The 26,490-nt window shown below is 44.4% G+C and overlaps 3 protein-coding genes and 2 non-coding genes across 8 annotated transcripts; 2 read left to right on the top strand and 3 right to left on the bottom strand.

Annotated features, from left to right (window-relative positions):
• The first annotated feature begins 1,237 nt into the window (after positions 1-1,237).
• Positions 1,238-12,177, top strand: prox3 (prospero homeobox 3). Its single transcript, XM_062384279.1, has 7 exons — positions 1,238-1,674; positions 4,260-4,352; positions 5,064-6,940; positions 7,056-7,169; positions 7,929-8,041; positions 8,617-8,722; positions 10,254-12,177. The coding sequence occupies exons 3-7, from the start codon at positions 5,066-5,068 to the stop codon at positions 10,425-10,427; spliced, it is 2,382 nt and encodes a 793-aa protein (XP_062240263.1). The 5' UTR covers positions 1,238-1,674; positions 4,260-4,352; positions 5,064-5,065; the 3' UTR covers positions 10,428-12,177.
• trnai-aau (transfer RNA isoleucine (anticodon AAU)) lies at positions 9,597-9,670 on the bottom strand. Its single transcript has one exon. It is a non-coding gene; the product is annotated as a tRNA-Ile (tRNA).
• A 2,162-nt stretch (positions 12,178-14,339) lies between the features above and the next one.
• tmem179ba (transmembrane protein 179Ba) lies at positions 14,340-17,620 on the top strand. Its single transcript, XM_062384280.1, has 5 exons — positions 14,340-14,524; positions 15,328-15,524; positions 15,855-15,992; positions 16,388-16,466; positions 16,577-17,620. Exons 1-5 carry the CDS (start codon positions 14,426-14,428, stop codon positions 16,766-16,768), a joined length of 705 nt encoding a protein of 234 aa, XP_062240264.1. The 5' UTR covers positions 14,340-14,425; the 3' UTR covers positions 16,769-17,620.
• On the bottom strand, positions 16,932-17,013 carry trnas-gcu (transfer RNA serine (anticodon GCU)). The gene has a single exon. It is a non-coding gene; the product is annotated as a tRNA-Ser (tRNA).
• Positions 17,621-21,981: 4,361 nt separating the features above from the next.
• On the bottom strand, positions 21,982-25,826 carry brms1 (BRMS1 transcriptional repressor and anoikis regulator). 4 transcript variants are annotated; one of them, XM_062384423.1, is made up of 10 exons: positions 25,674-25,825; positions 24,281-24,505; positions 24,093-24,183; positions 23,865-23,992; positions 23,075-23,154; positions 22,869-22,965; positions 22,653-22,742; positions 22,480-22,544; positions 22,347-22,386; positions 21,982-22,274 (listed from the first exon to the last, which is right to left on the bottom strand). In XM_062384423.1, exons 2-10 carry the CDS (start codon positions 24,501-24,503, stop codon positions 22,255-22,257), a joined length of 834 nt encoding a protein of 277 aa, XP_062240407.1. In that variant the 5' UTR covers positions 24,504-24,505; positions 25,674-25,825; the 3' UTR covers positions 21,982-22,254. The 4 variants fall into 4 exon arrangements, with proteins under 4 accessions (XP_062240407.1, XP_062240409.1, XP_062240408.1 ...); XM_062384425.1 differs by having other exon boundaries at positions 21,982-22,262; XM_062384424.1 differs by lacking the exon at positions 25,674-25,825 and adding an exon at positions 25,342-25,613.
• Positions 25,827-26,490: the final 664 nt, after the last annotated feature.

The following is a 26,490-nucleotide window of genomic DNA, read 5'->3' as shown; positions in this document are numbered from 1 at the left end:
GATCCCGGGGCAGGGGGGGCACTGGCCCCGGCTGAAATCTGATTGCCCCTGAGCTGCCGCTGTCCCGTCAGTATAGTCACTTATCCCTTACTAACAGTGCTAGCATTAAATATAACAGTAGTTGTACACAGTGCACAATTTAATTTTTTTTAACTATATTCAATAATGTATGGCTTTGAACCAAAGCTATAGAGCTAACAGTAAACAAGGAATGACTTAAATCAGGAATTGGACATGGAAGTTGAACATATAACAGGCCCCTCTGCACCTGTGTCCATGAACCGACCACAATGAGACTGTCTGGTGTCCCTATTGCATCACCAGCTTGTCCCGCTGTTACAGCCTGTCACCTAGCAACAAAGCTATAATCAAAACTCTCCATCGGTTGATTAAAAATGTTGAAAAGATGTTTTTTACCATGTGTACCGGTAGCTGTTTGGTTGTGTTCTTACATTTAAAAGAAGATTCTCCTGGCGTTGTTGCCCCCACTTTTGGCCACTGTTACCTCTTTGAACAACAGTCCATTACTGAAGTGCAATGAATCATGGGATATGTTGGATCAATCAATCAAATTTGTATTCATATAACCCATATTCACATATCACAATTTAGGGTTTAACAAGGTGCGACATCCTCTGTCCTTAAACCTCAACAAGAGTAAAGAAAAACTTTTAACAATGGAAAAAACTTAAAACACCTCAGAGACAGCCATGAGGGATCCCTCTCCCGGGACGCACAGAAGTGCATGAGGCCGTGTGTAGCGGAACACATCAGCAAAATAACATTGATCGATTTGAAGAAACAGTTTATAATGTGATGTGTCCATGTTTAAAGGATTAAATTAAATCTATGATATGATAGAGATGAAGCAACGGCAAATGAACTGAGGAGTCTTGTGGCCCCTGATGTAGGAATGAAAATCTGCATCTGGACAGTAATGACAGGTGATGTTGTTCCGGGTTATTGATCTACTGTAAGTATCTGTCTCTACGTGTGGGAGTGTGTGTGGTGAGCGAGCAGCGGCCATCTGTAACAAACTGTTGCTGTCATGAATTATCTAAAAGAGTTCATTTGAAATCTGTGAGAATGACTTCGGTGTGTGTGTGTGTGTGCGCGCGTGTGTGTGTGCGCGTGTGTGTGTGTGTGTGTGTGTGTGTGTGTGTGTGTGTGTTTCATGCCAGCATGGGAGGGACCGGACCGTCAAGTGGACACAGCTCTCGCGCTCGCCCGCCCACCGCGCGCCACCCCACTCCACACCGGCGGCAGCAGCGGCGCGTGAGGATGAACACGGGATTGGTTGCGTGAGCAGAACAAATCGCACAACAGGGACACAACTAGTGAAGAAGAGGAGGTGCGTGAAGGTAAAGAAGAAGAGGGTGCGGGGGGGGGGCACACATTTAGAGAGAGTTGCGGAACAAAGAAGAAATAAAAGAGAAGAGAGAGAGAGTGTGAGAGAGAGAGAGAGAGAGAGCGAGAGAGAGAGAGAGAGAGAGAGAGAGCGAGGGAGAGAGAGAGGGCGAGAGAGGGGCTGGTTCCGCTCTGCCCGCACTGAGCTCCGAGGCCCGGCCGGTGCCAGCTGAAGTGACCGAGGCAGAGCTCGCAGAGAGCGGCCGCTGGAAGTGCACGGCTCCCGGGGTGAGTGGACGCCGCTGGAGCTCCTGTCTGCGCCTCACAGTGAGTTCTGTTTATTCTTGTAAAGTAGCTTCATGTGTGACAGCATCCGCGTGTGTGTTCATGTCCGTTTGTCCGTGTGTTTGTGTGTTTGTGTGTGTGTTTGTTGCTCTGCGACATTAGTCCACCGCTGCCAATTAGTCACAGGACGCCACACGGGCGCGCGCACACGCACTCGCACACAAAGTACCAGCTCGTGCGTGAGAGCAGCCACAGTGGATACCTCTCGCGTGACAGAGCTGGCAGATGCTGCCACGCGCATTCTTCAAGCATTTTATTATTTATTCATTCGTTTATTTATTTATTCATTTATACAGATGAATAGATAGATTGATGGTAGATGCATAGATTCTTTAATATCAAAAATCCATCACAAAACATAAGTTATAGATAATTAGACAGATACATAGATAGAGAGATAGATATATGGATTAAAAGAAAGAACAATATAACCCAATCAATATAGAAATAGTGAAACACCATAAAGACAGCAATCCTCCTATAAATAGCTGTAGCTAAATATCAATTAGATATATAAATTGATTGATTGATGGATTAATTGATTGATTCAACAATATAGCCTAATCAATATCAAAATTATAGATATAACTGAGTGACCCATTATACATCCTGACAGAATATTGAATATTTTAGACAGACACAGTCTACTTTCATCATGATTTGTGTTTGTAGTTACATGTCAATACGTTGATATAATGTAATACATATAATACAGGAGTAAAAGTATGCAAATAGACCAACAGGCCCAATATATTATATTTTAGATTAGAGATGTAAACTGTTAGCCTCCGATTTCCCCCCGCTGGCCTATGTCTTAGTCACATGTTCAGTCAACACATAAACCCAGATTAGAATTTGAAAAAAAGAATTTACTGACACACATTATTTAATACCAGCAACTTGTGTGTGTTTAATTCAGCGCTCGTCCCCCTGTCCTGTCCGTCCCCCCCAGTGACAGCTCCACAGCCGCCCAAGTGCACCGGCCTTAAATCATAATCTAGCGGTTAACAGCTTTCGTTTTTGGTTGCTGGTTGTGTGTTTGTATTTGGTGCAGCTTTCCACTGGCTTTGAAAAGCTAATCTGTCCCTGATATAAGCGCATTGGCCGGCTCACCATCTGGGCTGTATTATAGTGGAGAAGAGAGGGCATTTGAATAATTGATATTTAGCTATTTATAGGAGGATTATTCTCTTCATGTTGCATCAGGGGACCTTTGCACTGGTATCTTTCCATCTATCCATCTATCCATCTATCCATCTATCCATCTATCCATCTATCTATCTATCAATCTTTCTATCTAATCTATCCATCTATCTATCTATCTATCTATCTATCTATCTATCTATCTATCTATCTATCTATCTATCTATCTATCTATCTATCTATCTATCTTGTAATAAATAATATCTTTCATTGTAAATCAAGTGTATTTAAACTCTGTGTGTGTGTCTGTGTGTGTGTGTGTGTGTGCCCGCGTGTTCACATTTGCCGTATTGCCGCACGCTGACTGCACCTCTCTCAGTCTGTCCTCACATCTGTCCATTTTCATCATCCATCCATCCGTCCCTCTCTCTGTTGTTGGGTGAGTGGTAGTGTATCCATCTGAAGTGGATTAGGGGTGTTATCAAAGCTAAGTAGGACTACTGTTAACACACACACACACACACACCCACGCACACACACACACACACCAACACACACGGTCGCAAACGTACATGCCGCTCGCTCAGTCCATTTCTCTCCCCAAGGACCATTGACCATTGTTAGTCCTCCCTCAAGCCTCTTTCGCTTTTGTGCGAATGTGTGTGTGTGTGTTTGTGTGTGTGTGTGTGTGTGTGTGTGTGTGTGTGTTTGATGGTAAATACTCTGATCAAACAGTGCTTAACAAGCTGCCTGAACTGATAACAGAGGGAGGAGAGGAAGAGAGGATGAGAGAGGGATAGAGAGGAAGGAAAGGGGGGAAAGGGGCGTCCAGAGGGAGAGAAGGTTACGTTCTGAAAAAAGAAAATGGAATGGGGGATGTGTGTGTTTGAGCTTGGTTAAATAGTGAAATGCATTAGTTGTACAAGCTTTTCCAGGTATTGTAGGGAAACCAGGCAGAATCATACACTTAAGTATCCAATAACACAACAGCTGTTACCTCACCCTTTATGTTCAGTGATTGGTGCTCTTTCTTTATTATACTCAGTGCCAGAATCCTCATCCACACATGTTTATTTTATTATTGTGTAGTAAACTAAGAGCATTGATGTGAATCTATTAGTCCTTTTCATTGCATGTGTTTTTGGGACGATTGCTCTTTCTTAAACACCAAATCATTGAGAGAAACAGGAAAGACAGCGTGAAGGGACGAGGCTGATATGTGACAAAGATCATGAGCCAGATGTTAACCTACTGCACCACCAGCTCATAGCCTGGCCCCCGGTCTGCTGACCTGCACTCACACCCTCCCTGTGTCCCTGTCTTCCATCGGGTTTCGATCGGAACTGCAGCTCTCCCTCTGGTCCTTGTCTTAACTTAATCGTACTCGTCTACACTCTCAATGTGTGTGCTTGTGTATTTTTCAGCTCTACGCACGGACGCTGCAGCTCATTCTCTTCACCATTAGAGTGGAAGTGGCTGTGTCCTTCGATAGAGCCGTGACCCGTTTCCCCGTCCAGGTAAGCAGAGGACATTACCCGGACATGTGACGCACATGGTTTTGGTGTCTTTATATGAAATTACGTATATTTCTCAATGCTGAAAATGGCTGTCAGTAGAGCGTATACCTCCAAGGCCCGACAGTCCCTTCAATTCAATCAAGCTGCTCAAACCAAGTCACACACCTATACATATCATTCCCCTTAAAAAAATATCAAACGGACGGGAGTGAAAACATCATCTCCTCGACAAAGTTAGAAATTCAAAAGCAGCAGTTTCCCCTTTTGCCGGATTACCCACAGAATTCTCTGTTAAAACCTTTGATGAGGACAGTTTCTTTTGTACATTATGAATCCAAAGTAAACTGTTTACATTGACGTCTCTCGATTATCATTCTAGACTGACAGGGCCAGGGCCACTCTATCCGGTGAGCTGGCGGGCCCCACCTATAGGGAGGCTTGAATCCTACTGCATGCTTCCCCCCCCCCCCCCCCCCCATTCTCTCTCCGAGTCTCAGGGCAAAAAAACAAACCAAAACTATCTGCATGACTATAGAGACACCATCGCACATCACAAGTGGAATCGAAAACAGAGTTGTGTCGTTGAAATTGTTGCAGGTAATCGGTTGCAAAACACCTTAAAATTCAGCAACAACTAGTCATGATCGTCTCTCTCTCTCTCTCGCTCTCTCTCTCTCTCTCTCTCTCTCTCTGTCTCTCTCTCTCCCTCAGCGATGGATTCACCCACAGATCTTTTCGGCGACTCCGCCTCCCAGATTCAGGCATTCGCTCCCACTCTCAGCTCCACGGACCTCACCGGAGTGCATCCCCAGCCCAGTGCAGGTCGCCCTCCTCCTGCCTTCAGACCGCCCGGCTTCCCCATCATCCACCACCACCATCAGCCAGGGGGAGCCTCCCGGAGGAGTGGAGCACAGCTCAGCACAAGACACCCTGAGGGCAGAGATTTGGAGGAAGGTGGAGGAGACAGGAACGCACAGGTGGAGCAGGGGAGTGAAGGAGGAGAGGAAGGGGTCCTGGAGGGAGAGGAGAGCTTGTCGGCGGTGAAGAAGAGGCACAGTGACGCCGTTCTCGCAGCAGAGTGGAGCCAAGACGTCTTGAAAGTGAAGAGGATGAAACTGGAGAGTCGTCAGAGGGACGGAGAGGCTGACGGAGAGGCCGACGAGGGAGGCAGGAGACGCGTGGGAGGCAGGGAGGGGAGGAAACGGGAGAGGGAAGAGCTGAAAGAACAGCTGGATGAAGCGAGAGAGAGACTGCAGCTCCTGCAGGAGAAAGTATGGAGGGCTTTTGGGGAAAAGCACATGGTAGATGAGGAGACGAAAAGGGGGCACATGAATGGAAGCAGAGGAGCAGCGGATGGAGAGGTGGTGATGACGGAGGAAGAGGACATCACAGAAGGCATGTATGACGAAGAAGACATTGACGATGGAGAGACGGAGAAGGAGTCTTTCTCGCTTCTTTCCGTTTCCCCTTTTGAAAACTTCCACGCCCAGAAGCGGAGAGACGAGAGGCCAAAGGAGAGAGAAGGGAGGATGGAGAGAGGTGGAGGAGGACTGCACCTGGAGGGCCTGATGGAGGGCGCGGGGCTGTGGTTGGACTGTGGAGGACTGGTGAGAGGAGACTGGGATGGAGGGATGGAGGATGAGGGTGAGGAGGGCGGGCAGAAGTTCGCTCAGGCACTGAAGCTGGAGCTCGGCAGCGCTGTGGCCCGAGTCATCGACCGAGTTCTCCGCCTCTACACCGAAACCACCGATTTCCCTCCTTCCTCCCCGCCCGCCGCCATCTCCTTCCTCCCATCTGATCCAGGCATTGACGGAGGGAGGGAGAGGGGAGTGTGGATGGGACTGTTAACGAGAGGCAGAGGGGATGAGAAGACCAGGGGTAAGGAGGAGAAGATGGGAGGACAGGACGGAGAAAGAGAGAAGCAGCTCCAGAAGATGAGGAACGGGGGGGGCATCGGGGCTCAGGGGCCGATGCACCGCGCCGAGCCGTCGGATCTGACCATGCCATTGGCTGTCCAACGTTCACCCGACATGCGGAAGTCTCACCCGCTCCTTGGCCCGCCCCTCTCCTCCCACCTGAATCCCTCTCACCCCAACCTCACCCTCCATCACCCCTCACTACCTCGCCCTCCTCCTCTCTCTCACCCTCCCCTCTTACCTCCAACCTCGCAGCCCAAGGACCCCTCCTCCCATCCGTCCTCATCCTCCTCCTCTACCTCCTCCTCTTCCTTTCCCGCGCCTCACCCTCCTCCTCCTCCGCCTCCTCCCCCTCCTCCCCCCCCTCTCCCTCTCCCGCTGCTGCACTACTCCATGCAGCAGCTCTTCTCCCGCGCGCTCCACCACACGCAGCTCCCCCACATGCCGCCGCCCCGGAAGGACTACCTGACCGCCGACCCCTTCCTGGAGTTCTCGTCCCACCCGGCGTCCCACCCCTCCTTCCCGCCGCTCTCCTTGCTCGGCCACCTGGACCCCGCCCTCGCCCGGCACGCCCACGGAGGCAGGGAGAGGGAGAGGGGGATGAGAGGGGACGGGGGGATGAGAGGAGTCGGAGGGATGGACGGAGGGGAACTTTACCTGGGCGCTGGGGGAATATCCTTTTTTGTGTGCGTTTGTGTCTAAGTATATGTCTGTGTGTGTGTGTTCGAGTGTATGTGTGTGTTCGAGTGTATGTGTGTGATGTGTGTATTTCCTTGACTGGCCTCATGTATACACCCAGGAGGGCTTGTCTCCCTGTCATCTGAAGAAAGCCAAGCTCATGTTCTTCTACGCACGTTATCCCAGCTCCAACACCCTGAAGACCTACTTCCCTGATGTCAAGGTGTGTGTGATGGAGCCACAGTTCATTCAAAACCAGATTTGACCCTTTACTACAGAACAAAAAAAAAAATCTTTATTCATATAAAGTAGCTTCATAAATTGAGTCTATGGCTCGGACACTTTTGGTTTGTTTGACTTTGGTCAATATTCATGCTTTTACATAAATTTAATAACATTATTTAATGACACACTATTTATAAGATATCATGTTTAACAGGTTACTTTCCCTTTGTAAATTTCACTGTCTCTTTCAATTTGTGAATTTAGTGTTACTTCACTTGTTCCTTATTTACTTTTACTTAAGGTCATAAGTTTAATGACCTTTAACCAAAGCAAAAGATACAATGGGATAAATAACAAAATATATATATTAGTATCCATAACCAATGCATGAAATGACATTTTGCATTTTCATATTTCATGCATTTAATAAAATAAATGATAAGAGTAAGAAAATTATTACAAATAATAGTAAGTTATATATCTTTACTTCGAGAAAATGATCAAAAAAACATACATTTTGGTCTTTAAAACATTTGTTAGCTGCACTATTTCTAAAGCATATGATGATAGCATTATATTTCCTTATAATATTTTATGTATTACGCTGAACGTCACAGGTTGGATATGTAACTTTCTGAATTCAAACTGATGAGTCACTGTTGACGCTGGCAATGAATTCAACTAACGAGCACCGGCGCTCTGTTGCTGTCCCGTGCCGCTCACTTCTCCCACTGCTGTTCCCCTGTCCACTGTCTAGTTTAACCGCTGTGTGACCTCCCAGATGATTAAATGGTTCAGTAACTTCAGGGAGTTCTTCTACATCCAGATGGAGCGCTTCGCACGACAGGCTGTCCGCGACGCTCTCACCCGGTGAGTTCAGCCTGGCACCGGTTCACGTTAAACTCATCTGCCGCCAAAACAGTCCACTGCTCACACGCTGGTACTGTGACTGTTTCAGTTATGCATCCCATGCCGTGCATATGTCGCCCTGCATATTCGGCCATTTGTAGAAATAAAGAATTACAAATTGCAAAATCATTACAATACACTGTTATTTCATGACTGAAGCCTCCTGGTTTATTCACTTTTTCCCCATTTTATTTCATAGTTTTCATTGTTAGGCTAGTGTTAATTGTGACACATTTATTAAAGCTAATTTAAATTTAATTTTCAATGTGTTTAATTTACAGAATACATATATTTTCTTTCTAATTATTAGACCAATATAATTTTAGCCCTACTGCTTCTGATACTGGATCAGTTTTAAAACTTAATAAATGCGAATGTAATGACCGTCATTATCTCAGACCAAGAGGTAAAAAACACTTCAGTTAATAATGCCTCATACACTAGTGTTAATTATAAGTAATAGTAATTAACAGTACTAACATCATGCCTTTTTGTAATAACTGAATTCAAATTAAATGTCTGTCCGTGTCTCCCAGGGATGGAGCAGCTCGCCTCAGCAGAGAGACTCAGATGCGAGTGGGCCGTGACACGGAGCTGTACCGCATCCTCAACATGCACTACAACAAAAGTAACATCTACCAGGTATGCTGCGAGTACTGTGCATTTCTTTAATGGAAGTGGGACCTTGGTTTTTGTTGAATAGGGTCAGAGCATTTCGTTTGTGAGCACAGGATCAACCCCAAGGTTCCATGTGTGTTATGTCATCAATACTTTATAATGTATATAATAATATATCAATAGGATGTACAACTGCTGTTTTGAATGGCATGACCTTCTCGTGCAGGCAACATTAATGAAAATCAGTAGTGGAGAAAGGAAATAATATATATATATATATATATATATATATAAAAATATATAAAAAATTGACAAAATGCACTCAATTAAAAGTGAATACACCACATTCCCCTTTCAACATGGGTAAAAGTAAGTACTTGATCATTTACTTAAAAGTATTTTAAGTAAAAGGACTTGCTGAGTGTAGTCTAGTCCCAGTACTACTCCATCATTAACGGTGCCTACTGTATGGATTACTTTACTGTATTGTATATATTATATTAAAATATAAACAACATGTACCTCAGTGTAGGACTGTAGTGCTGTAGAAAGGTCAGATTTTTGCTAAAAATTTGTGGTGGAGAAAAAGTACCTGTAAATAAATCTAATGCAGTAAAAGTACAGATACATGAAGAATGTACTTAAGTACAGTTACTAAGTAAATGTACTTTATTAAAGCTAACCACTGGTGACAATGAAGCTCTTGTTTAAAAACACTTCAGACTGAATGAAGGAAACAGTGCATTGAGAAGCTCATCACAGTATTTATTTAATATGTATAGTACATGTAAACGATCAAGGTTGTGGACCTGTGTTCGTTCCCGTTTTGCATATGAAGTTTACTGTGTTGCATAGTGTTGGTGATGTGTTGAGCAACGAAACCTCCTCAAAAACGAAGTGGCCAGTACGGGGATCGAACCCGCGACCTTGGCGTTATTAGCACCACGCTCTAACCAACTGAGCTAACCGGCCATGTTGATCTCTTAAAATAGTTGTTATTTCACGCAGGCATATATATAAACGACGTTTTTTTTAGAGATTCATTTCACGTACATTTTTAAGTCAATGATGTTTGAATTTTCATATTTAATTTACACACACACAAAAGAGCATTGGGGTTTAATCCATTCTGACATTTAATGAAACTCTCTGTGGTAAAGACTGGTAGAATTGTGCAGGCTTTATTTTGCACCTTGTGATGTGCGTAGTTTTTTTCCTTTCTCTCTCTCTCTCTCTCTCTCTCAGTATATATATTTTATGTACATGTATAAGCACTAGGCTACAGTTTCCACTACCTGGTTGGATGGTGCCTGTTAGATACAGACTAGTTGTGTATAGCAGCACACTGAATGAAACCTATAAGACAATTATGATAACAATATGTTGCTTTTATGTAGCAACATCGTTTTGGTATTACAAGTAAAGATTTAAGTTGACAGGTGACACATTTTCCAAAATAAAACTCCAGAGTGTGTCCATACGTTTCCGGCCCTACTGCCTAGACGCACAGACGCACGTGCACGTTGCCCTTTGACATCCAGCCTCCTCCCCACAGGTCCCTGAGAGGTTCATCGAGGTGGCGGATGTGGCTCTGCGGGAGTTCTACTCAGCCATTTGGACTGGCAGGGACAGCGACCCCTGCTGGAAGAAAGGGATTTATAAAATCATCTGTAAACTCGACAGTCCCGTGCCGGACGCCTTCAGACTGCCCGGCTGTCCTGTCGGCTGACCGGGGAACCGCAGTGATCTGGTACAAATGCACAAGTTCATAGACAATCACAACCACACCAAGAGAAGGGATCAACACACAATCATCCTCAAACTGTACAATTCCAGCCTGTGAGAAAAACCTTCGGCTCCACAGTTTGGTTCCTCATTATTCATCCCTGTGGAAAAATAAAGCTCATTTAGGTTTAAGAGATGTTTTTTGCGTGACAGTGTACAGGGAGCGGCCCACGTGGACGGAGGCAGACCCACACACTCGCAGCCCTGTGCTGTGGATGAGAGTCTTGTGACTGCACTTATCAAAGAATGTGACCATACCGTTGAACTGGGAGGAATGGGCCGAGCAGGAATTCTCCTCTCTTCCCAACCTTCTCCAGCCAGCAGTGGGATTGTGAAATCACAGAGCTGCGATTCAGGTTTGATTACACGGACGAACAGGTTTTCATTACACTATCATTAAAAACACACACATATTTATAGTCACAGTAAAAGGGTGTGTGTCACCTCGAGATGGCAGGTGTGTCTAAATCAGTGAGCATCACATCATCCAGGAGCATTTCAAGGGACTTTCGGGAACAAGCTGACCACCCCCCCCCCACACACACACACACACACCCCCAAGAGACATGTGACACCAAAACACATCATTCCAATCTTCAAATTCAATTCTTTTATTACCACAATTATTAACCAGGTGCACATCATTAATAGTAAGATAAGAATTGTTTAAGTGCAAACTCATGTTCTCGAAAAAATTGTCCAAGCTTTTGGCAGAAAGCTAGTGGGGCCTCATTAGGGGGTTTCTGACCGTGGTGCCCTTGCAGTCACCTGTACATAATCCATCATAGAATCTAAGGGGCTGTGGACTAATGTATTCTCAGAGGCCCCAGGCATTTGCCCTCTTTCCCCTGTGCAGGTCGTTAAATACCTTCCCTGCCAATGTATTGTAAATTACTACAGTTCATGAAAGACATGAGGTAAGATTTGTATGCATCCGTTCACTCATCAAACCGAGTCCACAACCCTGAGTACCTAACAGGTTTAGTGTGGGGCGTAATCACCAACAAACCGAACCATCACACAGATTTAAGTTGGACCCTCCCTTAGGAGCGTTCATGGTTTTACACTGCATTGATAAAACAATGGGATGATCTGCCAAACCATTTTTTAAACCCTCAAGCTACAGGTCAGTGGGTTCCATCAGTGGATTTGTTTTGCTCGTGTATCGGTCTCAGTTTAATATTACATTATTATTATGAAGCTTGGTAAAGCTTTTGTACAATGTAATCTAACTGTAATTAAAATTCTGCTCAGAGAGGGACAATATATTGAAGTCAAAATGGTTAAAGTGAATGTTTTGTTGTTTCCTTGATGTACTCTTACAGTTGAAATACTTTTGTATAACTTGAACGTGAAGCTAAACGTGTTAGGCCAGTTGCACATTTAGGGTATATCAATATTCGTTTCCGGAAGGTTATGGAGACCTCTTTCAGTCTATTTACAGTTGGTGGACTGCTCCATGGTAAAAGACCACATGTAAACTCTTTGTGATGTGTTTTCAGATGCACGTTTCCTATATTTCACTTTTGTATTGTAACCCTGTACGTTTCTCTTATTGCAGTTATTGCTCTCTCTCTCTCTCTTTTATATTGTACATACACGCTGTATTCTCTAACGTATATATCTGTGCCTCAATCCAGCTGTGGTGAATTTTGATGTTAAAACTTAACAGTGAATTAAAGTGATAGCAGGCTCGTGTTGGTGTGATGTCGCACACGTTTACACACACAGACACACACATTCACTATCTCCTGGTAGCCAACACTAATACCATCATACATTAATCCTTTAATCTAACACAACCATAGCAAAGCACACATTCACATACACATTGATGCTAATACATGGATGATGGCTTTGGAAGAGGATCAGCACAGGACAAAGTCCAGCCACCTGAGACAGCACACACACACACACACACACACACACACAGACACAGACAACAGACAAACACACACAGACACACACACACACACACACACACAGTTTCTCTGGTATAAATGCATCCAAACTAGAAGAGATTTATCACCGGACCTGGTGGTATTTTAGTATTTTTCTTGGAATGAAAAGGTTCCACATAAGAACAGCAGAATCATAAATCATGAAGATAAATGCAAAACTTCCTCAACTCACTTATTCTTTGACTGTCTTTGTCCACATCTGAAAATCATCCAGGGTCAGATTTTAGCCAATTCAATATCAGGCCATTTTTACCTGCGGAACTAGCTGGTATTTATTAATAAAATACATTAATGTCAAGACTGAGTGACCAATTCATTTGTACAGCTGTTACCCCCCCCCCCCCCGAGAAAAATCAATCACAGCGGGGAAATGCACCACATCATTGATTTCCGTACTTTTACAAAAGTAGCTCTACATGTTCCTATTAACTTTACCCTTTACCTTTATTCTTGCTCCTCTACTCTGAAATACTCCTACTTTCCAGGGTTCATTCTCATGACTGCACACCATCAGATTCTCTAGAAGGTTAAATGAGAACTGACGAGCTCTAAAGAGAAACTGCGGTAATGCAACAGCTCCTGTATGAATGCAGAAACGTGTCAAACTGAAATGATTTCACCCCCGCTCTGTGGGTTTGGTATGTCCGCAGCAGAAGTGTATTGAATAGTCTGGAAGTGGCGACGGGGGCCACACAGAAAGTGGCACGGTCGTATGACATAGGTCACAAGGTCTGATTAAGCTCTCTGGGAATGGAGGAGCTACCAGTCGTAGCCAACAAACACACACACACACACACACACACACACACACACCTCTAGTAGCTCAACCTTTGACCAAGTCTAGCCACATGATAGTCCACTGCATACTAGTACTGCATATTGTTTTATATTATACTCTATTTAATAATATTCTATCAACAGCTGGTGCCACATGAGGACAATGTGTTCATATAAGCCTTCATGTTTAGTGTGCATGTTTGTATGGGCCTGTTTAAAGGGGATCCATCATCATAGCTTACATCCAACCACCCAACCACACATCCCTTCACCCATTCACTCCATCATCCATCCATCCATCCTCTCTTCTCACTGCTTCCCACAGCTTCCACTCGATCTGTATGGGTGATGGGATGAAACCAGCTCCTGCCCCGAAGAGAATCGTCTTGTATAACACCCAGTGTCCCCGGTTATCAACCCTGTCAGTGACAAAACCGACCAATTTTACGCATTTCTGGACGATTTGTACGCACGTCTGGCAGAGCCGAGGAGATGGCAGTTCCTCTCCTGGAAGGCACACAGCAGGAGCTGTAGGAAACTACCAAACTACACGAGAGCGAAGCTGGAGGCAGGTCGTCCGTGGAGCGAGAGGAGCCCAGCGAGAGAGAGAGAGAGTGAAAGACCGCCGATCTATCACCGGAAATCAAGTGTATTTACCTTCAAACTTAAAGCGTGGCACCAGAGGAGGACGAGGCAGGTAAGTTGATTATTAGATCACAACGGAAACATCTGGATTTGGTTTTTGCAACACACGAGAATGTGTGAGGGAGATTTTACTTCGACGATAATTCCAGGAAATCGAATCGGACTTTATTAATCCGGTAGGAAATACTTACTCCGGGTTAATAAGACACATAATCGAGAACAGAGAATAAAGCAAGTCATCTCAATATGAAGAATAAAGCATAATAAGTGAAAATAAAAAGTACAACCTGGAAAAAGTAAGTGTATGAGGAGTAAATACAGAGGTCGCTCCTGATAGAAATGTCCCCAAGACTATTCAATGAAACAATGGAGGCTGAATTAACTGATGGAGGCTTTAGAAATATAACACTATGTCTCATTACACGTTCGTTGTATTAGTGCGTCACATGTGTTTGTATTTTGAAGGCCAGCAGCGGAAGCCGGTGGTGTGCTTGCGGCGGGTTTGACTCCGGAGTGCCACTGCACGCTGACGCCGGGCGGGCGCACGGGACGCGTCGGGATGATGTCGCTGACCTGGCTGCTGCTGCTGGAGCTCGCTCTCTACGCCAGCTCCTTCGTGTGCGGGATCGTGGCCGCCGCCTCCGCCACCATCGTCCAGGTGACTCCAGGAATTAGCCCGGCACATTTGTCCCGTCCCCTGGCCTCTCTTCCGGGTGGACTCGCCCGGTGGCGTGTTTGTCTTTTTGGGGTGTTTGCGCGTGAGTCAAGTGAAACAAAAAGTTGGCAACAGAGACCAAATAACGTCAGAGTTTGTTATTGACACTTTTAAAAACTACTTTACTCCATTTTATTGGTTCGTTTACACGGTTATTCAGATATTACGGTAACAGGAGGCCAATGCTGTCTTCTAACTGTATTTTACGCTCTTTACTTTCTATTTGTCACATATTGCCAGTAACCGAGCGCGTGGACTCGCGACAAACAGGCACGCGCTTTCACTCTCTGCCCAGCTGTGTCATCTCCATCATCTTCCTCATCGCCATCATCTTCCTCGTTTCGTTAGTTGCGCTCATCCTACGCTATTTGCGCACTGGAGAAAAACAACCCTGCTCAACCTAATCAGGAAACGCGCGAGCACGTGAACAAAGCACACGAGCGTAAATGCTGGATGTGCGCGGGCGCGTTAACAACAGTCATGTGCCCAGACTCCAGCTACTGGTGTGTGTGGGTCAGTGTGCGTGCGTGCGTTTCCTCCTTAATTCCCTTTCCTGGATAAACACTGATCAGTCGTCCTCATGGAGACCAAAGAAGAAGAATCATGTACTTTGGATGTTTTTCTATGATAGAATCTCTCTCTCTCTCTCTCTCTCTCTCTCTCTCTCTCTCTCTCTCTCTCTCTCTCTCTCTCCCCAAGTTCAATAACAAAATAAAAGCTAACACATTCCTTGTCTTGTCTTCCAGGGTAACTTCGGAGGTCTGTGCATGCTGTACGGACTCGTCAACTACAATGCGACGGCCAGCCTCGTCGGGATCCAGTCGTCCAGCTCCCCGTCCCTGTGTTACTTTGTGTCGGCCATCTCGGTGATGGTGGCGGTGGTGTGCTTCTCCCTGTCTCTGTACTGGGTGTACACCCTCTGCATCGATGGGGATTTCAGGAGGTGATTATTTTCTCGTCAAATGTCCTGAGTTCAAATTGAAACAAGTAGTCTGAGACAACATGACAGAATCAGACTGTGCTCTGTAACATGTCCAACAGGAATATGATATCTCCATTTACACGGACAGCAATAATTTGCCAGTAGCACCAATCAGACAAAACATGGTTGTGATTTCTTTTTGAACCCGATATGAACTGGTTTGTTGTTCGTCTTTATTTGACATCATTTCCTCATTTGGTCAGAAGAGGAATCCACCTTTTTAATTCCTGTGTTTTTCTTTCCCCTCACATGAGAACGCTCTCACGCTCCTGTTTCTCCTCCTCTCCACAGGGAGCGCATGTGGATGAACATGGTCGTGGTTGTGTGCGGCATTTTCCTCTTCTTCCTGCTCATCACGGGCTGCATTCTGAAGATGGGACGGGACTCGCTCTGCAACTCGGTGCTACAAGTCGTTCCCAACATTACCAGGTGGAACGAACACACACACACAGACACACACACACACACACACAAACACACACACCAAAAGGATATAACGACTAAAAACACATGCATGCACAGACATGTCCACACAACCAAAACGCCTCACAAACCAATCCCAAGTGAAACAAACATTTGAAACCCACAGAGTTTTACTCCATGATTGGCTGGATTATCTGTCTGACTCTGTCACTGACCGACCTGCCTGCCTCTTGTAGGCCGATGCCTATAACGATAGAAATGCACATCTTTTTATGTGCATTGTCTAGTCTGTGAAATATGTTTTCATGCAAACTTACAAATAGATACTGATATGTTTGTGAAAGCCTAATATCAGACACTATCCATTGACTTTCTAACACGCGATCTGTTTCTGTCTCAAGTTGTGAGCAGGCCCAGACCAGAACCTGGGCGACTCCTCTGAGAGCGGGAAAGTTCTACGACAGTCTGTACAAAGCTGAGGTCGGTATTCCTTTTATTTAAAGTCTTTATCCTGATGACTAGTCCTCATAAACCTCTGCACTTTGATTCAAAGCCAGGAAAACAAGGTCTTTCATGTGTTTCCCTAACAGACCGCGGTGTGGGTCAACTTCTTCTTCTGGCTCATCATCGGGATCCTGGTCTTCATTCAGCGGCGCCACGGCCCCGGGGCGAAGGTGATCGTGGGGGGGTTCGGCGCGCCGTCCGCTGGGCTCTTTGGTGACCCGGGGGTGACTGCTGCGGAGACCGAGCCGTTTTTCAACCGACCCCCGCAGCAACAGTGAGGACGTGAGTCCCAGAGGTTAAACAAACACACAGCAGCCAGATATGGAAATAGGGTTAATACACTCAGTGTTCTAGTGAATGCCAACAAAGTTATTATTCAGATGTTTGTGATAAATTGTGGCCGACCAAGGCACTGTCAACAACAACATAAACATTGTTCACCGACGAGGATGGGATTCGAACCCACGCGTGCAGAGCACAATGGATTAGCAGTCCATCGCCTTAACCACTCGGCCACCTCGTCCTGTTTACCAGGTTTATATGAAGCCAAGTTCTTCGCAGAGCCGTTTGTGTGTTTGCCTTGGGGGGTGTGTGAAGCAGACTTCCAAAGATTGAACTGCTGATAAGTGCATTTACCTGTTTCCCACATTTACCTCGAAGCCATTTTCAACGTCTGAGACCTGGATCACACAGAAATTTGGAGTCCTGCCTTTGTTTTGTTTTTACATGACTTTTACATCACAGGCATTTGGTTATATTTCACCAGTGGGCTCAGATTTTGTACTTTAGGTGTGATTTACAGATTTAGTTTCCTACTTTAATCATTTTCTCATATCCCCAGTTTTTATAATGTTTGTTCTCTTTTTCTTTATTTATGACAAATAATTGAATTCGGCCATTTCCTTTCTTTTAAATTTGCCACTGCTGATGTGTCTGTTCCGACCCCTAACTTCTTTTTCTGACTTGTACTTTATGTTCACTCAGTGTTACTTCATCGGATACTGTGTTTGATCATGTGCTGTAGAGTGAATGCACTTCAGGGCTGTTTAGTCCAGAAATACAACAGTTGGCTGTTTGTGCTGATGCTACTTGACACATGTGCTCAAATAAACCAAAGAGTTTAAACACAATGACCTAAAGTTCTTTTCTTTATTGCTGCCGTAGCATGTGTACAGTTCTCTTTAACTCAGCTTAGTCCCAGTCTAAGAAAGAATGGAGGCATGGGAATTCATATGTGGAGCTGTGTCGCCCTCTAGTGGGGGATAATGAGTAAAGACTTGGACTTCGACCAGTCACTCTTTCATTTTCGCTGTTCAAAGTTTTTTAACTGAGGGCGACAGAGAGAACAAATTTGGCAAAAGCTGTTTCCTGCTCGGCAATCGTATTAATGCAGCAGGGAAATGATGCAATGACTGTCACCATTACAGACCTGAGATCTGTGGAAACTCAACCCTGCAACTAAACAAGTCTCCTAAGTCATTATAATGAGAATCTTAAAATATATAAAAATAACCACTTTGTATTTCCCAAAAAATTACTATCCCAAAATTATGACTCAAATTATGAATACAATTTTTTTAGTTTGATTCTTTTATCTTCCTATGAGTTAAGATCTTTAGTTTGACTCAAGGATGAACCTGATTTGATTCTTTGGGGTCAAAGGTTACGATCACATGTTTTCTCCCTCCCTTAAAAGTTTAAGGTGTAGTTTTAGTTTTAGTCCAAATTGCCCAAATCCTTACACTGTTTGCTTTGCATTTTATGAACTGAGTGCCAAGTGGACATAATAGACATATCTTTCTGTTCCATCCTCAACTCAGTGTTTTAAACCGAGCACCTTCTCTGAATCGTGCGATCGGTGCGTCTAAATGCCGCTGCATTAATTCACAGCAGTTGCCAGACAGATCAGAATAGACAGGATGAGCTTACTCCTGCTATTCCAGCAGGACCCCTTCTGTCTTTCACTTTACCTGCGTAATCTCTGTGGATTACCTGATGTCCCTGAGGTGGAAGATAACGTTCACTGAGGAGGGAAAGAAAGGAGACACACGCCAGGAGACGAATACAGAGAAGAGTTCACTGGTCTGTGCAGAAAGAAGAGTTCATATAAAGTAGAAACACTATCGAGGACGACAAACAGGAGAGAGAGAGAGCACTCTGGAGCACGCTGAGGACTCTTTGAATCTCGAGTCGGAGAAGGGATCCCCCTCAAGGCTCGTGATAAATCTGACTCTGGAGTCTATGGTGAGACATTTCCATCTCTCTTCATATTAAGATGTGTGGCTGTAAGAACGCATGAATGAGAGAGGGAACAGGAGGAGGAGTGCATCAGAGATTGAGTGCTGGTGGGAGAGGAGTGAAATAGAACGAGTGAGAAGAGCAGTGGACAGTGGAGACCGAGCTAAGCTGTGATAAGCCTCTTTGAGCCACTTCACTCTCCACACATCGAATGTTCTGTTGTAAACCTGTTGATCTGAGCCGGGCCTTGTCACTGTGACATATTGATTCACTTGATCTGCTTTTTTGGCAGGAGGGCTCGGCCTTACTGCCAAATCAGACCAAAACTGTGGAGAACAGAGTCGAGTCCTTAAATCTCACATTTTAATCACAGACCGGCCCTCAACTTGACATTTACACTTTGCGTCTCTGTTTTTTTAAGCCTCTGTCCTCATCCTGTCCATGTCCTAAGCTGACCTCTGTGCATCCCCCCCTCCAGAACATGTCTCGCGATCAGTGTCATGAGTCTGTGGCCGTGAGCGTGGAGTCCCTCCTCAACGACGCCAAGAGGATGCAGCTGCAGTGCCGGGAGCGCAGCGAGCAGCTCTCCATGGCCGCCACGCAGCTCAGGGTGGAGTCGGCGTCCCTGAGGGAGCAGTGCGAGGCCACGCAGCTCGACATGGCCTTCATCCGCCGGCAGCTGGACGAGCTGCTGGACACCAAGGCCGCCTTCGAGGCCAGGGAGAGGCAGGCGCGCAAGCTCAGCAAGCAGCTGTGAGGAGGAGGAGGAGGAGGAGGAGGTGGTGGTGGTGGTGGAGGAGGAGGAGGAGGAGGAGGAGGAGGAGGAGGAGGAGATGGTGGTGTGAGAGAGGGGAGCAGCATCCTACATGTCATGCACTTCAGGCTCCCCACTGAAACCCTTTTTGTTTGGCAGCCAGGAAATAGAAGGGATGTGGGTGAGGGGTTAAAGAAGAGGAAGAATAGGTGAGGGAGGAAGAGGAGGAAGAGGTGAGGGAGGAAGAGAAGGAAATGGTTAGGGAGGAAGAGGACTGCAGACAGACTTAGTATGGTGCTCAGTAGATTGCACAGCTTAAGAAAGGATCAGTAGTCCCCTTTATGAAATCACATTTCAATTCACTAGATTTATATTTGCACCAAAATGTACACACTGCAAATATTCAATATTTAATTCAAGTATTGAAAAATGTCCTGTATCACAATCTTAAAGAAAATTTAAATAAAATCCTGGATTTAACGGGTTCTTTCTCATTGGGTTATTTCACACTCCTACACAAACTATCATGGAAACCAATAGAGTAGTTTTTGTGTAATTTGTGTAGACTATAGCAACAAATGCAGTTGGAAACATAATAAAGTCAAAAGACAGCAAAAGAATAATATGTTTTACACCCAGCACCAATTGGCCATTTGAGGATTTGCTGTCAATATCAACAGATCCTAAAATATATTTAGCAAAAACACAAATCATAACTTAAAATAAAACAGCATGTGTGGTTTGTCGGGTTGAAAGAAGGAGAGAAAAAGCACTTTATTGACTTGCACAATTATTTTCCATTCCTCTTAATTTCTGCTGCTACGTTGCACATGCACACAAATTTCATGTCTCTCCTCTTTTTTGTGTCAAATAAACAATTTTCTTTCCTTCCGTCTCATTCTCTCTCTCTTACCGATATAACGTGTGGGAAAAGTATAAGTATCAGTCTTGAATCATCAAAATGTGACCAACCCCTAGTTTTAAAATTACCTCAATTGATAACACGCAAATGAATTAAGTTTTTTGCAACTCAAATACAAATGGCTGACTTTAATTTAAACACACTTTGTTCGTCAGCATCCAGTTACCAATTCAGGTTTTGGAAGTGGGCCACACATTAAGAATACATGCTGATTGAAATGGGCTTCATTTATTTGAAGGTTTATGCATTAAACTGACTCCTCTTGAATTATTAACAGTTTTTTAGATTTTCGGTTCATCTGTGTGAATCTTTTTATTGGTGGATCAGGTTTTTGGATTTTATTTGCATTTGCTGGTTTCTTTTTTCCTCGTGCTTTTACTTTACTTCCTGTCTGTATCCTGTTTCCTGCTCCTGTGATTGTCTGTACCTGCCCCAGTCTGTGACCCACCTGTGTGTTGTGTGTCTGTGCTGCTCAGTCTGGATTTACGTTGTGCTGTAGTTTTGCATTTTTTATTATTTTTTTTGTCCCCTTTTAGTTTGGCCAGTTTACCTGCTTCTTAACCCCCCCCCTCGAGTCGGGCAGACACAGAAAACATGACAGTGACTGTTTGGAGTGACAACTGCTGATTGTCATCCATCTGTTGAACCTGTAGGTGAGTCTCTTCACACAGCTTCTTATACTAACAACTATTTGTATCCACTCGGCTGCAGCAGAGACAAGTGGTGAACACAAGATTCACTTAAAGGTTCAGTGTGTAAGATTGAGGTGAAAAGGATCTAGTGGCAGGAAGGGAATATAAAATAATACAAGTGATGTTTTCACTAGTGTGTAATCACCGAAAATGTATGAATTGTTGTTTTCTTTACCCTAGAATGGGCCCTTTATGTTTAAATACTTTATATTTACATCGGGGGCAGGTCCTCTCTACGGAGGCCACCATGTTTTGTTTTTTTACAGTAGACCGGACTGGACAAACTAAACAGCTTTTGAGTTTTTATGACATCTGAAGTCATGTGGTCATCCAGAGACATGTTATTGCCTTATTCATTTTCATACAAGTGTGGGTCCGAGTGTGGCAGTAGTGATGACTTTACATTGTGTGCAGTGCATGTGTGTGTGAGCTTTATGCTGTGGGTATTGCTTTTGCTGTGTCACTTGTTGGTTGCTGCATTTTGTGTTGTGGTTGTTGCTGTTCACAATAGTTTGGTTCCTTGTACGTTACTGTTGTTTAGTTGCAGCTACAGGTTAAGCTGCTTTTTGTTAGATTTAGTTAATTTAAGGAAGTTGTAAGTACTCAAGTCTGAGTACATATATAAAAAAGAAGAATACAGCCAAAACTTAGCATGAAATAAATGAGTACATATTCAAAGCTTTTTGTGTTTAATCTAACTAATTTCATGATAACTTTATTCTCAAAATATTTAGATGTTCCTATTTTCCTCCAAACAGTGACCATAATGTTCCATAATAAGTAAAATGACATCAAAGAGAATATTTTTAAATGTTAAAGCTACTTAACAGCATAAATTAAATATAAACAAATACCACAAAGAGATGATGCACAGTCAAGACAGAGTTGTGTCACAAAGCATTAAAATTTTAATCATCATTATGAAATCATTCTATAAATACACGGGGGACATATCATTAGGAAGTTATTTTTAAATAGCAATAGATAACAAAGGGAACTGAGGAGAGATGCTGGTTGGGGTCAAAGGCGTAAAGAAGGAGCGACAGTCTGCCGGGTTTCGGTCAAGGACGCAAAACTGGGACCGCTAGTGGGAGAAGCTGGGAATGTGTGAGTGCCGGTGTTCAGGTTGGTGTCTTTGCCACTGGGACCCTCGTGTCATCACCGCTCTGAAAGACAAACTGAGATCAGGTCAGAGGCTGAAGCTTCACAGCGTGGTTTCGAGGTGTGTTGAGGGAGAGGGGTGGACTTACTTTCAGTTTTCTTTTTCAGCGGCAACAGTGCTGCTTTTGCCTGGAAGACACACAACGTTACCGAAACACCTGGACACAAAATAGCTGAAAGATTTTAAAAAATGAAAGGTCAGACACGGAAGGAATAAATCACCTTCTTTATAGCGGCCCAGTCTTCGAGGATGTCGATGTCCCTCAACATGTAGACGATGAAAGGTCCTGTGAGATTGACAAGGCAGTTTTCGAGTTGACCATTCAACATAGCAGTTATAAATATAGGGATTAATAGAACAGTTTAAATGTGAAGAGTAGGATATTTATTTTTACCTGAAACCAGAGCTACTTTCTTCTTCCTCTCCAAGCGACCCGGCAGATTCTTTCTTTTACACTTCTTGCCCCTGGTCTCATCGCTCCCCTCTGCGATAAGAACAGATCACATTCACTACATGACATTCATATGAAGCCTCATCTCTTCTGGCAGTGGACTGAAGGGACAAAGAAAGGACATAACATGTTGTTCACGGTACAACAAGGTGCGTGTACCCGAGGTGAGGTCTGTATTCTGTCTGTCCTCGTCCAGTCGCCGGATCTTTTCCAGCAGCTCGGTCTTCATGGCATCGAACAGCAGCGTCCTCTCGCTCTGTAACACAAGTGTGCACGTGTACACGCACAGTTTCAGTATTGCAACAGTTCTGCTTGTGTCCCAGTGCAGTGCTCGGTATGCTGTGTTCCTACTGTGCGTGCGTCACCTCCAGGTGCTGCCGTGCTCCTTGCACTTCACACTCGTGCTTGTGTTGGATCACCTGCAGACACAACTCCCTGTACACTCCTGAACATGCAGACAGAGAGAGGCACATGTTATGTGGTTACCATTGTGGACTATAAAGCACATCGTATACATTTACATCAGGATATGAAGTCTAGTTTTAATAGTAGTTTCTTGGCATATCGTAAATAGTAGAGTCTGACCGCTAATCATTTTTGGAGCCCGATACAGATGTTAAGATTTGGAAAATTCTTGTCTACCGATCTATCGGCTGATAAGCCTGTTGAAACATCGGCAGTGATTCCTGAGAAGTCGTTATCAAACCCTTATGGCAAAGAAGTTGATGATAATTGAGGCTTGATATTTTAGAGTTTATCCAAAAACCTAACTACAGTATAAACAAGTATAAATAAACCCAACCAAATTTATAGAACTGGAATTTAGAAATTAAAAACATCTTTTACAAAGTGCAATGTTCTTTTCTGTACTGATTAATCCTATGAACATAATTGTATCTGCAAACATAAACCCTGATACCAATACATCTGTGAAAGGCTCATATCTTTAATTCATAGAGTAAGTTGTTGCCGCCCTTCAATTTCACAAGTTAGCACCATAATAAAACCAGGGCTGTTTTCAGACTTCACTTTTTGTACCGATTTAAACAAATGAGGGATTATGTGTTGATCGATGAGCTGTCAAAGTTCTGGTTCCGACGGGAGGATGTTGTTTCCTTTTGGAGAAAATGGAAATGTTTACCACCAGCCACGTACCGGCCACCTGTGTTCGTATCTGCATGCTGTTCTGCAGCGCCGCCAGTGGCTCCCTGTATTCTCCGGCCTTCCCAGTCAGCACCTCGTCCAGCTTCACTTTCACCTGGTTCAGCCGCTCCCGAAACAACCTGCAATCACACGCTGACGTCAGGCTCCTTCTCCTGCTTCTACCGGCCTTCACTAAACATCTGTGGAGTCGGTCCACCCCCCCGCTCCGACTCTACTCACTTCTCTTTCAGCTCCTGAAATTGTTTTTCAAGATCGTACATCTCGTCGAGACATTCCCCCCTCCTCCGCTCGCAGTCTTCATCGTCCATCTCTTCACAGGGGACAGAGCGACAGAGACAATGAAGATTCTATTTTTCTTCTTTTCTTTCACGAAGTCTGGTGACACATCTGAGGACTTTTGACTTTACCTGAACTCTCCTCTTCTTCCTCCTCCTCCTCCTCCTCCTCCTCCCCACTCTCGTCCAGGTCGCTCTCCCTCTCCTCCGTGCTCTCCTCCATGGTCTCCTCTCCGCCTCCTCGCCCTTCGTTTTCTCTCGGCCCCTCCACCTCTCCGTTGGCCTCAGGGAGCTGTGACTCTCCTTCTGCCTCCATCTCCTCCTCGGGCTCCCTCACAGGGGGCTGTGCGGGCATGGCTGAGGAAAGTCACAGGAGGAATGAACTCCCCACGAGGTTCGGGGCAACAAGGGTCTGTTTTCGTCTGCATTTGTCTGTAAATCTTTTAGACGGCAAAATAACACAGAAACTACAGAGCGCTGTGGGTCAGAGAAGAGCCCATTAAATATGGTGCCTTATTTTTAGACTGTGGGTGCTGGTGAGTTGTGCGGTCCGATGGCTGGTTGGATGTGCTGTTTACATTCATATTATACAGTATTCTATACCTATCTAGTGCCTGTATATTAATATCAGTCTGTATATAGATAGATAGATGGATGGATGGATGGATTTAATTTATTGATCCCAATTTACCTTATCCTTGTTTTTATTTTTTTCTTGTATCATCTTAACTTATCTTCTCCTTATCTTACCTTTATTTTATCTTGTCTTATCCTATCCTTTTTTATTCGTATCTTTCTCATCTTTTACTTATATCTACCTTATCTTATCAGTGAGAAGACAGCGGAATAGGGCTACCGTTTGACTTCCGGTTCTCTGTCACCGCACACAAACAAACATAGGTGATAGTTATTTGAGGAAACCCACAGTAATTAAATGCTGCAGCGCGTTATGAAGACTTAAAGTAAAACCATCACTGGTGTTTTATTAACTTATCATATTCACCACATCAGTCACCAGTGCTTTCATTTTGTAACGTAACCGGAAGCGCTGCTCCGCTCTGCCTCGCTTGCCCACCGCCAGCTGCCGTGATGTCATTGAGTAAACGATCGTTAACGTTCCTCGCTCGGTTCTTTCACATGAAGTCTGTGGTTCACCGTGAAAACTACGAGTCTGTAGTTTATCAGAAACTCACCACAGACACTCGGGATGAGTCACAAACTAACACTCAGTCGCTTCGGCCATTTTCACCTCTCATCCGTGAGATTAACGCGCAGTGAAGTCAAGTGCAACAGCAGCTACCGACGGAGACGGACGGACATGCCACACACCGACACACATTTACAGTGAAGGGGTCTCATGGCTGCTAGTTCTCTAGGAAGCCGGTGTTTAGATGTCGGTGGACAAACAGACGCAGCTTCCACTCTGAGCTTCTCTCCCTACGAGGATTAACGAGTGACGTCCATGCTGTTGGTAAACAAGTAAGCGTCCAATCCCCGTGGAGCCAACAGGAAGCGGGACACTCACCTCCTCAGCGCGACTCGGCTCAAACTCTCCTTCTCCACATTTCCATATTTTTCAAAAAACTACTTCCTCCTCCTCTTCTTCACTTCCACACTTTGCCGGACTCCTCAGCCCCGCGAGCTCAGCCAATCAGCGGCAGGCCCCGCTGCTCAGAAGCCGACCAATAGGAGCGACCATCCCAGGTGAGCGTCGCCCGTCCAATCAGAACGCTAGAGCACGTTGCAGGGGCAAATCACCGCTCAGGTTGTTGCCGTGGGTCATCGCATTTAGCCAATAAGAAGGAGGTAAAACGAAAAGCGCGTATCTGGCTTTTTTTGGATAGTATTACGTCTTCCCCATAATGTAATGTAATGTAATATCATAATGTATGTCAAATAAAAAAATGTAATATAACAAACTAATACAATGTAAGAAGTATATTATAATGTGATTTAACGTAATATAATATTATTTAATGTAAAGTACAGTTATATAAAAAATTAATGTTGGAAAAGTTAGCAGTTAGTTTTGAATCCGGTTACAAAATAAAGACAAGGAACTAATAAATAACACAATAATTTAAAATTTAAAATTACTTTTTTAATGTTATCGTTGTTTTTTAAATTATTTTTAGAATCCTCTCCTACCAGGAGAGGATTCAGACTCTCTTCTCTGCTCCTGCTGGGACGTTGTCATTACCACTGACTGTCCATGAACAGGACTGGGCTCACATTTAAACACCATGTGATAAGTAGTGGATAATATTTACTCAAAAGAACTTTCAAAATGACCTACCCTTTATTCTTTGCTTCTGTGTGTATGTTGTGTTTTCTCCTCTAAA

The sequence above is a fragment of the Platichthys flesus genome, chromosome 24 (genome assembly GCF_949316205.1).
Source record: "Platichthys flesus chromosome 24, fPlaFle2.1, whole genome shotgun sequence".
Lineage (NCBI taxonomy): Eukaryota > Metazoa > Chordata > Actinopteri > Pleuronectiformes > Pleuronectidae > Platichthys > Platichthys flesus.
The sequence above is the reverse complement of the archived record's forward strand: the minus strand, read 5'-3'. Positions and strand labels throughout refer to the sequence as shown.